This window comes from Dermacentor variabilis, chromosome 7 (genome assembly GCF_050947875.1).
Source record: "Dermacentor variabilis isolate Ectoservices chromosome 7, ASM5094787v1, whole genome shotgun sequence".
In the NCBI taxonomy this organism is placed as follows: Eukaryota; Metazoa; Arthropoda; class Arachnida; order Ixodida; family Ixodidae; genus Dermacentor; species Dermacentor variabilis.
Genome location: NC_134574.1, coordinates 51,973,309 through 51,986,057, shown reverse-complemented (window position 1 = coordinate 51,986,057; position 12,749 = coordinate 51,973,309). Strand labels below are relative to the sequence as shown.

Below are 12,749 nucleotides of genomic sequence, written 5' to 3'. Positions count from 1 at the left end.
ATGTTATTGCTGCCCTTGAAAGACAGAAATTGTAGCTGCACTTGTCCATGCAGTGCACTCAATTACAAGATGACCATGTCAAATTATATATTCCAGTCATCACACAAGGGCCATTAAACTCGTCTATCCAAAATAGTGTTCTCAGCAAAACAGAAACGTTGTATGACACAGCACACAACACATATTCAATACCTCTTTTGCTTTAACAAAACTTCAGGAGCACTGAGATAGCAAGTTTCCTCCTCTGCATCAAAAATGTAATCCCCGCTTAGTACAAGCTATCTTACGATGAAGGCGGTAAATTGCAGACACATTGCAGTGCTTCATCCAGACACTGGGTTTTTATCGCTGCTTGCGGAACAAAAAACATTTCAGCTATCCACATTCTCTCATCATAGTCGCATTTACAATAAACACCTGCAATTACAAAATGTCAATACTTTTATGGTAAGTACGAGTATAAGTGCACAGCAAGCTCCTAATAATTTATAAACAGATTAATACTGTCATATCACTGCTGATCGCATAATTTGGCTGAAGGCACAATGTTTTGTCCATGCCTATCCTATATAAAACCAAAGTGCTGCCATTCATGTACTCATTAAGTTCCCACTAGTAGTGCATCATATGACAGTAGCGTAGCATCTGAAATACGTACCAGGAATGGTGAAAAGGTCGGGAAATGGCGACTCTTCATGCAGCTTTCGTATGTCTTCTTCCGTTGGTGGCACGAACGTTGGCCTTGAACACCCCGCAGGCTGAGGATCTACAGTGCCTTGCTCCAGATGAAAGTCTATATCTTCAAGCACAGCAGGCTGAACATTTCGCTTTGTGCCTGAGTTCCAGGCTGCTGTTTGGTCAGTGCACGTCTTGGTTGTCAACCCTTGACAAACTGCCATATCAATTTTCCATAAAATGGCTCCAACGTGGCTGCAGACTTTACCTCGGCCAGCCATACATGTGCAGCCAGCTGTGATTACCTCGCCACTTTTTTTTGCACAAACCCATGCAGTACGGGGAGTGCCACTGAGAGCTTGCGATGGAGACACTTCCCCTTTCACATAGCTGAGCTCCAGGTCAATGTAGTGGACGAACAGTTTTCCAACCCATCCACTCTGGAAATAGTTGTACGACTCCAGTGATCTGTAACTCCTTACAGCCTGCAGGTCGCATGCCTTGGAATTCAATAGATAAAAAATTATATCGGGGGCTCTCACAGCAGGCCACTCTCGCATGTCGTCTAGCCATCTCTTCACCAGGTCAGGATGGTCATAACTGCGGCCATATAGAAATAAAGCCAGAACAACAAAATGAAGCTTAAGATAGGTTTGCTGGTGTTCTTAGATGGATAACGATTTGCATTCATTAATTGCACATGACAAATGGTGAAAAATGATGGAGGCAATAACAGCAACGACAGGCTACAACTATGTCATAAATCATGACTTACTGCTTGCAACTCTAATGCTGTCGCAGGGGCGCTTTGAACGGCGATTTTATGCTATCCAGATCCACACATTCACGATCCATCTATCGCGTTTGAGCCTCTCGATCACGATTGTAGGCTGTCGCCTACCTCCCCTAATTAAGCTGTGAACTCAACTGGCTCAACCAACGCGATCCGGATCGTTGCACCGTACGGCAGCAATTCGACGCCGGCAAGAGAGAAAAATCTGACGGCAGATCTCGGTCTCATGCTGGAGCAGATCGCTGCGAGTCAAAAGCGAGCTTTCGTTCATTATCTTCAACAAACCACCGATTTTGAATGCGTCCGAAAACATGCGAAGCACGACGTCGTAACGGTAGACCGAACTGATCTCATGAAAAACAGCGAGCGCTCGCCTTGGAATTAAGGCGCTATTGCAGTTCAAGATTTACCAGAGCCAGCGGAAAACTTCTGCACCACCGGCCGGCTATACAGCGTTGAAGTAGCGGCATTTGGCTATCTGCCCTGGCGCAATGTTGAATTTGCAAGGAGACCTAGTGCGAGCATGCCATTTCATCGCGCTCGCTTGGAGAAATATCAATAGGACGCTGTCGTGAACATCAAAGCGGTGAAATAAATCGGGAACATAGTGAGTGGTCTTACCTCCCAAGTCAACGGGTTCCTTAGACGCACCAGCGCAAGGCGTCGCCGACTGTGCAGGTGACGGCGCCATCCGGAGCGTGAGCACGCACGTAGAGCGCGCACGGTACGTGCACCCACACCAGAACACGCGAAACACTGGCGATGCTAGCCTTTGTGTCAGTGATCTAGGCCCAGGAGATGCAAAAATTAATCAAGCCAACGTTTCCGCAAGCCTTACATAGAACGAAAACGAGAGGTATTAGACACAGGTTACGTTGAGTGTGCGCGGCTGGACCGAAAGCCTGGAGAGCCAACAGCCCAAGATGGCGTCGCCGTCAGACGTCGCTAGTGGCGCAGTATGGCGGAGCCCAAGCGGGCTTCAGTGGAAAGGTGTATACTCACCGTATAATATTACTAATACTACCTTAGAAAAAGTGGACACATTTAAATACCTCGGCGTCACCCTTTCATACGACTTAGACTGTTCTGCTCATGTAACGCGCATTACTGCATCCGCTAACCAAACACTGGGATTCCTAAAACGCCATCTGCTTCATGCACCGCAACACGTCAAACTACTAGCATTCAAGACGCTCGTACGTCCGAAAATTGAATACGCATCCCCCATCTGGTCACCACATCAAACTTACCTTATTAATGCACTTAAAAGAATTCAGAATCGTGCGGCAAGATTCATTCATCCTTCGTATTCTTATAAGACTAGCGTATCACTACTTAAAGCAAAGTCCGCCTTAAACACGCTATCATCCCGGCGTCGCATTGATTCGTTAATCCTCTTTCACAAGTTCTATTTCAGTTCGCTCCATCGTGCACCATATGTGCTGGCCCCACCCGCTCGCCATTCCCTGCGTACAGGGCATTCCTTGCAAGTAACCCGTACACGCAGCCGAACTACAACCTTCTCTGCATCCTTCTTTTGCCGATCATCAAGCGACTGGAACGGCCTGCCCTGTCACATAACCGAAATCACCTGTTCAACGACGTTTGCTGATAAGCTTAATACTAATATTCTTCATTGAACTCATGTGGCCACCAATTAAAATGCACATTTGTACACTTCACCCCTTATGTAATACCCCCATCTAGGGGTCTTTAAGGAAATAAAAGTGAAGTGAAGTGAAGTATCACTTGCAGAAACGTTGGGTGCCGTGGCCGAGTCGTTTAATTGATCGCACCTATCATTCCGCGTCATGCTGACAGCGGTTTGATGCCCTGCTGCGGGATTCTTCTTTTCTAACACCACGTAGGACTGAGTTCGACAGTCTTCTACCATATGGCCGAAACACAAAACTCAAGATTTGGTTTCAGTTCTCGTTTTTTCAGGAAAGCTCTTGAAGTAATATATTTTCTATTCTTACTTCCTAAAACGCAGGAATGGGTTGGTTATTCGTTAAATCATCGCTTTTGTTATAAGATTTCATTCTTTGGACAGCATAAGAACAAGCATGCGCATATCTTTGCGTTCCGTAAAAGAAATACTATCGTGCTATGTAGGATGGACACGCTCAGGAATTCTGGACATTGCACCTTCACTCTTCTTCACGGGCGGCCATTTTTCCAAGAAAGTATGCCTTCCAACCACTCGACCGTTGCGGTCGCTTTCCACGTAAGTCACTTTCCACGTAAGTATGAGGCTCGGAGCAGGAGCTATGGCGCTTCAAAATAACCTGGGGCCTGACGAAGCAACCGACTGAGCTATCTTTCCTTTTTTTTTCTTTCATGGTATTTATTATACTAGCATTCAACCAGACGTTCACCAGTTCTGCATAGAGAATGGAGGGCACAATGAAAGTCACACACAGACAAGGCAGCGTTCATAGCGTGAGTAGAAATGTTCGCTTCACTTTAGAAGGGTGGCAAAGATAAGCACCTCACCAAAATAGGGTACCAGTCCGGTTGCACACCGAGTCCATCATAAACATGTTTTAGGTGTAGGGCCATTTGGATAAAATGTACCCTTGTAGGTACCACCGTTTCGGCGTTGCGGTCCACCATTCGAGTTTTCCACAAACTGTGCATTCCCATGACAAAAAACATATCGAAAGGTTCACTATTATCAGAGGTTGGCAGCAGGTATCGCACAGTATGAGCGTTTATCTCAAAGTCTTTCTTTAAAGTCCGTTGGAGTACATCCCAATATAGGATGGCGTCGGTGCAGCTAATAAAACAATGTTCAATTGTCTCTGGTACATCACAAAGGCGACAGTTAACAGAAGAGGCAAACATACCTTTTTTTTGTAGACATGTTTTAACCGGTATGGTTTCACTATGAACTTTATAAAAGAATGTTTTGCAGCAAGGGGATAAATACATTTTGCAAACTCATTTTAGTACATCGTGGCCTGGCCATTTAATGTATATTGATCGGTATAGTGGAGGCGGAAATAGCATGGACAGTAAGTCTTTGTACAACCTTTTTGCGCGACACAGAATACAAGTATTCAGTGGAAAACCGAACTGTCAGGAAACTAACCGCCAAGTAAACTTCTTGAATGAACCCCCACAAGCATAAGCGCGAAGAAAAATTTGAAGAGACAACTAAATCAAGTAACGCATTAACAAGTGTGACTTGCATGTATGACCGAATTATAGGATGCGAAGTATCGCGAAAAAAAGAAGAAACGAGACACTATTTGCCGCACACAAAGATGCGTTAAGCCCAGCCCACCTTCACTAACAGGCCTAAAAATATTGTCTCGCCTCATGGGCTCAAAAGTTGAAGACCATACAAAGATCGCAAAGATACGGCGAAAACGTTGGGTGTATAGCCTAGCACAATGAATAACTTGCAATACATAGAAAATTGTTTTGTTGCCAAGAACTTATTGCAGGCTTCGGCTTCCCGAAAATCGAAAGTCGTTGTGGAACGAATGTCTGGGCGTAACTTTGCAGGGCCGAAACCCGTTCTTTCCAATAGTGTGCACTTAATTTATATGCGTCTAGTGGCACGCCAAGATACTTTGGCGGGACATCAGTCCACTTAACGCCTGCAAACTGTTCTGGTGTATAGCACCATGAGCGAAACCATAAGCCTAAACGTTTTGAGGAGTTCATTCCCGCTCCTGATACGCTGCCAAATTCTTCTACTATTATCGATACTTCCTTTTCAACAGTGAGCTTATCCGTGCAGAAGAACGCTCGATCGTCTGCATAAGCTAATACTTTTACTTCATTACCCAGTATATTGAAGCCATGGATGTGACTCGACTGAATTACGCTTAAGCATAGCGGTTCCAGGTAAAGGGCGAATAGTAGTGGGGACATTGGGCATCCTTGTTTTACTGATGAGCAAATAGAAATGGGTTCGGAGAGTTGGCCATTAATAACTAAACGAGTAGTACAACAGGTGTTGCAAAGCCTAACGCCTTTAAGCACAATGGAGCCAACATTGACATGCTCCAGAAGAGAAAATAAATAGGAGTGACTGACACCATCAAAAGTTTTAGCAAGGTCTACCCGGAGCATTGGAAGCTGCTCAGTGGAACCATAACAATATTGAAAAAGTGTACGGGCGATATGTATGTTGGTTTGAATTGATCGGTCCCTGATTCCACACGTCTGATGGGAACCAATTAGAATTGACATTGCAAGTTGCAATCTATAGATAGAACTTTCGCAAAAATTTTGTAATCCACGTTTGACAATGTGATTAGTCTGTAGCCTTCAACGGAACGCAGTTTCTTTTTATCTGAACTTTTGGGAATTAAAACTGTGTGGGTTTTGCAAAAAGACTGAGGAAGGGCGTCAACCTCTCTGTGTGTAATAAAAATATTCAATAATATGGTGCTGATGATTGATTTGAAAGCTTTGTAAAATTCACTTGAAGGTCCATCGGGGCCGGGTGTTTTCGACAAAGGCAGCTGATCTATGTATAGCTAGCTCAATTTCTTGGTACGTAAGGCTACCACTCATAACTGCACATTCATCATCCTGTAACGGTTTTACAAGAGATACAAAACTTTCTAAAGCTTTTGCATCGTGATCATCCGGAGGGGCACTACACAACATAGTGTAGAAAGCTTCGAACTGAGAAATTATGTCATTAGTATTTGTTAGAAGACTACCTTCGGAGTATATTTCTGGAATTACTTTGGAAATGCCGTGACGTCGCTCATCAAGTAAAGCTTGACGTGTTGGTTGCTCAGACTGCAGAGCACGCCTATTCCGAGATCGCATTCGCGCACCTCTGTAACGTAGTGCGTCATACTTTTTGTAACTCACATTTAATGTTTTCTATGTCAACAATGTAAGTGCCTGGCGTTTCGCATTCAATCTCATAAAGGCTACATAGGCTAGTACGAAGCATTTTTTCTTCATTCTTTCTATAGAATAATTTCGCCGAGCCAATTTCTATAGCCACTGTACGAACCTCTTGTTTAAAGAGTTCCCAAGCAGCAAATAATGGCAAGTCACTAGAAAGAGAATTGGTTAGGGCCATGCGCACGCGATTAATAAATTCCTGATCATTTAGGAGCTCAGAGTTAAGCTTCCAGAGTGGCCACTGTGGTCGGAAATTAGTTACAGATTTTTCACCAATGTTTGCGATAACCATACAATGATCAGAGAATGAAACTGGGATAGTAATACAGGATAGTCTTCGAGAAAGGAGTGATCAAGAAACATAAATCCGATGAAGGCGGGCGTAGGAATGACCTTGAATTCTTGTATAAGAGCGAGCTCCCTGTCCCGACACTCCTATATCAACGAGCCCTGCATTTTCTATTATGTTAGACAAAACTTCACCACTCCTGTACCGCTGAGTGTTAATGCCGCTTCGATCGTTCGGATCACATACACAATTGAAATCTCCCATTAAAACAATGCGGCGATCACAGTCCAATAGTCTAGAGACAGTATCAAACGAAAGAGTTCGTTTTGCAGCGTCATTAAATGCATACACGTTGACTATTCGCCATGGCACACCCTGCAACAAAAAATAACAACATATATATCGACCTTCAGTGTCGACATGGTAACTAAATGCTGAACAAAGTAGGCTCTTTTTCAGAAACAGGAAACAGCCCGCCGATAAACCAAGAGCGTATGAAACGCAGACATTATATTCAGACAGAAGAGGTCGCAAAGCCCTTTCTGTCTCGTCATCACTCTCAATCTTCGTCTCCTGCACGGCGACGAAGTCGAGGCGCTTCCTAGCCAAAGCCGGCGAAGCTGTGCCTGTTTCTGCAAAGACCTAAAGCCTCGTACGTTCAAGGTTACGAAAAGAAGTTGCTGGGACAGGGCCATGGTGACTACCAACTATTTGGACCTAATGATCTACGTGGTCGGTCCTAGAGGACAACGGCGAGGCTCCCTCCGAACCTCCAGCAGGCCTTCTGGACCGTGATCTTCGGCACTTTCCTGAGTGTTTCGATGTTTTGCGGCGACGTGCTTTTCTTGTGGTACTGGTCGTCTCGCTGTCCGTGCTTGATTCCGATCTGTTAGTCGCACGGCGCTTCGGAACTGAAGTATCCGCTCTACTTCGTCTGTCCTCTGCCGGCTCAGCGCACGTGTCGAGATGCTTGCGTGCATCAGATGAGTCATCTCCGGCTCCCTCATTCGCTTGCTGGGCAGGAGCTGGCTCCGTGGTAGCGGGCGCTCCTTTGGGTTGTTGCTTCGGTCGGTCATCTTTCTCTTCGCTACTTGCTTTATTCACGAGCAGTCTGGGATGCCATTATCTTTAACAGGTAGAGGGGCCTTACTGGCACAGCTGGTCTCCGCGGAAGAGGGAACGTCTCCAGTCGCGTCGAGAACCTCCGTAATATCCATTATGTGTTCTTGCAAGCTTTCATCCGGAGGTTTTGTTCTGTGTCGTAACTTATCGGCATATGTTACGACACATTCTTCAGCTGGGTGGCCAAAGCGCCTGCAGGTTTCACAACGTGGGGTTCTGCAGTTTCGACGAATGTGCCCCACTTTGATACAGCGCAGACAAAGTGCGGGCCGGCCTGCAATTAATATGAGAGTCTGCATTCCACAAACAGGTAGTAGATGTGGAACGTCTCCCACGCTGACGCCATCGGCAAGAGTCAGCGCCACGTCACGATTTAGCATACGCATTTGTTCCATCTCCGATACTCTCCAGCTTTCTGCTGATATAGACTTGACTTTCCCATAAGCCTGGAGCGCATCTCGAATGTAGTCATCTTCCAAACGCTCAGGAAGCCACAAAAGCTTCATTTTAACTTCCGTGGGCTCAGGATCAATAACGACGCAGCGTCTACCTTTTACGGATAATTCCCCGCATGCGACTAGCTTTGATTTTGTCATCCCTGATTTGCACGTCACCATCCACACGTGCGACATCTGAAATTGACCGATGGAACTTATTTCTTTCAGGTCAATAACGTTCCGAAGGGCGTCTCTGAAGTCTTGGGCTCTGTACGGTCGACCACTTAAGTCAGCATGCAGGAAAACGGAGTCCACAACCAGCTTACCGGTAGGAAGACGAGGTAGCACAACACGGTAGTCATTGCTGCTGGCGGAAGCCTTAGCAGCACCTCGTCCAGGGGCCGATAAATAATTTGAAGCGGAGAACATGAAAAAAGCGACCGTTCGGACTGAGCTATCTTTCCGGGCAACATACAAGGGTCACGAGTTCAAATCACCTGTTCTCTTCCTTTTTTTTCTTTGTTTCCACTTTTTTACTTTTTTTAATGTCTTTTCTTTTAGTTTATCACTGTACGGGAACCCTCCTAACAAAAAAATTACATATATCCTCAATTATGTAAGGCCACACATGTGCAGGTCACAAATACCACGTTCTCTAGCCGAGTGCCATCTGTGTTGTATAACCGAGCTCAGATTGATCCACCTTGACTGATCAAATAAGGCACCACTGTAGGTTAAATGAGGCGTAAAACTCCTGTGGGACCCGCCGTGGTTGCTCAGTGGCTATGGCGTTAGACTGCTGAGCGCGAGGTCGCGGGATCAAATCCCGGCCACGGCGGTCGCAGTTCGATGGGGGCGAATGCGAAAACACCCGTGTACTTAAATTTAGGTGCACGTTAAAGAACCCTAGGTGGTCAAAATTTCCGGAGTCCTCCACTACGGCGTGCCTCATAATAAGAAAGTGGTTTTGTCACGTAAAACCCCATATTTAATTTTTAATTTAACTCTTGCGGGGGTGGTAGAGTATCCACCTCCCGTGCAAGAGGACCGTGGTTCAAATCCCGGTGCCGCGCAATTCTCCACCGGAAAATATAAAAAAAAACCGTATGTGGAGAAAATGGCACAAACAGGCCGGGAGTGTGGCCTGATCCCGGTGACCAGAAACGTTAACGCACTCTCTCACCAGAGCAGGATTGGCCACCCTGGTGCAGTACTTGGCCACAACCTCCTATATGAATAGAACAATCAAACCCCGGCCCTCAGTCTCCAGCAGGCACGAAGCAACTGACCACGGCGGCGGTCAGATCTGTGACGCAGCAGAGGGTGCTAAGAATACCTGGCTCCGGACAGGCCGCCATTGGAATCTGAACCTGGCAACGTTTAACGTTAGAACGTTATCTAGTGAGGCGAGTCTAGCAGTGTTATTGGAGGAATTAGAGGGAAGTAAATGGGATATAATAGGGCTCAGTGAAGTTAGGAGGACAAAAGAAGCACATACAGTGCTAAAAAGTGGGCACGTACTGTGCTACCGGGGCTTAGCGGAGAGACGAGAACTAGGAGTCAGATTCCTGATTAATAAGGAAATAGCTGGTAACATACAGGAATTCTATAGCATTAACGAGAGGGTGGCAGGTCTTGTTGTGAAACTTAATAAGAGGTACAAATTGAAGGTAGTACAAGTCTACGCCCGTACATCCAGTCATGATGACCAGGAAGTCGAAAGCTTTTATGTAGACGTAGAATCGGCGATGGGTAAAGTCAAAACAAAATGCACTATACTGATGGGCGACTTCATTGTCAGGGTAGACAAGAAGCAGGCTGGAGACAAGTCAGTGGAGGAATGTCACATATAAGAGGGAAGATAAAATAAAATGGTAGACGAAGAAAGGTTTCAAGAAGACGACGAGGATGGCGTTAAGAATGACGTGGATTAACCGAAGACGAAAGAAGACAAGGAAGAAGTTCTCTGTGAGGTGACAAGAGATGATTGGTGGAGAAGTATGCGGTAAGATGGAGAGCGATGATTGGTGAAGATGAGAAGAAGACGAAGAGAAGGATTACGTGGACTATCAAGAAGGCTATAAAAGGGCGAGGAAGGGCGAGACACAGGGGGGAAGAAGAAAGCAGCGGAGACCCGGCGGGTCAAGGACGGTTCGACCGGAAGAGAGCGACGCCGGCTACTGCTCCGGTGAGCTCGTGTTCTACGGCTTTGCACCGCAGACTTCCTGCCCTTCCTGAGCCCGTTCCGGGGAGTCCAAGGAGGACGCTACCACCTGCTACGGCCAGGGGTGTCTCTATCGCTGTTGCCACTCTTCCGGGTGGTGCCCCAACGCCAACATCATCGGCCACACCTCCGTGGGCGCTTGGACCGGGAGCGTGTACGACGCAACCAACGAAGCCTCCAGCGACGCAGCCCTCGAACGTCGAACGCCACTCCGACGTCGGCTACGGGACCCACACCACGCCACATCCACACCGAACCAGACGTGAGCACGAACGCCAACCACTCTCAATAGAACGCTAGTGGCAGTGTTACCGGTTCGTGTGTACTGATACTTTTTGTATCTTGTGTGTTAGTTTTGTTAGGTTTGTGTGCTGTTCGTGTCGCGTGGGTGGTATTAAATGTGCAGCTGTGTTGGTACACCTGTCGCCTAGTCCATTCTTTCGGCCAGAGTGTTCTCCGGAGGAGATCCGTGACAAAGACAAGTGGCGAGCCTGCCAGCATTCATTTCCTTGTTTCTTTTTTATTTGTCTCGGATCTTTCCGACCTCTCGACGGCTGAAAGTATGGATTTGGCAAAAACGCTAGAACTTGCGCTCAAGCTAGGGTTAAGCAAGGAAGAGGCGATGCGTCTCTGAGATGAGAAGAAAGAAGAAGCAAAAAGGCAGAGAGAGGAAAGGGCGCAAGCACGCGCAGATGCTCGCGAAGTAGCTCGCGAGGCAGAAGAACAGGAGAAAAGGAGAATAGAACGATAGAAGGAGTTCATTTTGTGGAAACAGGCGCATATCGCAGGAGGCTATGAGGGGATCCCGGACGATTATCCGCGTTCCTTTGCGGGTACCGAATCTCCTAGGCCGGCTAGGGTTTGTCCAAGAAAGGTGATGGCTCCTTTTGATGACAAAAGAGATGACGTGGACGCGTATCTACAACGAGTGGGGCGGATAGCTCTGGGGCAAGACCAATCTGCTTTCGTTGTCTGACTCTCGGGCAGAGCTTGTTACACCACCAGAAGTTCCACAGCTGAAAGCAGAGAATACGCCACTGGGAAATGAGATTGTGAATGGAGCACCCAAGTCAAACGCAGCAATGCCGGTAGTGGTTGGGCAAATAGGGGACCATCCTGTGTTGGTGCTTAGAGACAGCGGAGCCAACACAGCTTTCGTTAGGAGAAGCCTGGTGAAGGACGAGGAGCTTACAGGGCAAACGTCGACACTCACTTTCACAGATAGCACAGTAGGGTACCTTCCTAAAGCCAGGATTCTAGTGTCCACGCCATATTATACTGGGCAGGTAGTGGCAAAATGCGTAGAGCAACCCATCTACGATCTCATCTTGGGAAACATTACGGGTGCAAGAAGTGTCGAGGACCCCAATCCCGACTGGAGGATGCTTGACGTTGAAGAACTCCCAAAGGAGGAGAGGCCCACGACAGCTCAGGCGGGTGAGGGAGCAGTCAGTTTCTCGTCGGCAGTGGAGACAAGAGCTCAAGCGACAGGCAGAGCAACGCAGCGTTTGGAAAGAAAGGAAGAGGGTAAGGAGAAGAGGTCCAAAGAGAAGAAACGCGCGAGCAATGACAAGTCCAAAGACAAGGAGCGCACGAGTAATGACAAGTCCAAAGACAAGAAGAGCAAGAGCAAAGACAAGAAAAGCAAAGGCAAGGATAGTAGAGAAAAGAAGAAAAAGAAGGGTTTCTGTCCCTGGCTAAGGAGCACAAACAGCAAGAGCAGCAAGAGCACCAAAGAGAAAGGGGGAGTCAAGCGCAAGTTCAAGAAGGACAAGAAAGGCTCCTCTAAGGAAGGCAGCTCGAGATCCGGAAGCAAATAGAAGGCTGGCAAGGCCAAGTCCAGCAAGGAGAAGGTGCGAAAAGGAAGCAAGGAGAAGACGGACAAAGGCAGTAAGGAGAAGGCGAGCAAGAAGCGGGGTTCCAAGAGGCACAGCAAGGAAAAGAGCAGCAAGGAGAAAGACAACAAGGATATGCAAAGTGATGAAAAGCAACAAAGCAAGGAGAAGCACAGCAAGGATAAGCTCGGATGCAAAGAAAAGCATAGCAAGGACAAGCGGAGTAAGGAGTCCAGTAAGTCCAGTTTGGCCTTGCAAGAATACTCATTTCAAGTGGAATATATTAAAGGCATGGATAACGTTGCAGCGGACTTCATGAGTAGAGCCAACTGAACAGCTCTAGGTATCTCTGGGAGGTATCTTGTTGTTGCTGCGGTGGTATGTATGTCAGGGATGTATCGTGTTGTTGGTGTTGTTACGTGAATATACAAAGCAGTGTGTTGTGTACATTAACATGTTTATTAAGGACACCGTGTGGACAATTGCATTGTTC

The 12,749-nt window shown here is 46.8% G+C and overlaps 2 protein-coding genes across 2 annotated transcripts; both read right to left on the bottom strand.

Moving 5' to 3' along the window:
- Nucleotides 1-479: 479 nt before the first annotated feature.
- LOC142588623 (uncharacterized) lies at nt 480-7,714 on the bottom strand. The gene is made up of 3 exons (XM_075700456.1): nt 7,568-7,714; nt 2,120-2,253; nt 480-1,275 (listed from the first exon to the last, which is right to left on the bottom strand). Exons 1-3 carry the CDS (start codon nt 7,712-7,714, stop codon nt 624-626), a joined length of 933 nt encoding a protein of 310 aa, XP_075556571.1. The 3' UTR covers nt 480-623.
- Nucleotides 7,715-7,738: 24 nt separating this feature from the next.
- LOC142588622 (uncharacterized) lies at nt 7,739-8,626 on the bottom strand. Its single transcript, XM_075700455.1, has one exon. The coding sequence runs from the start codon at nt 8,624-8,626 to the stop codon at nt 7,739-7,741; it is 888 nt and encodes a 295-aa protein (XP_075556570.1).
- Nucleotides 8,627-12,749: the final 4,123 nt, after the last annotated feature.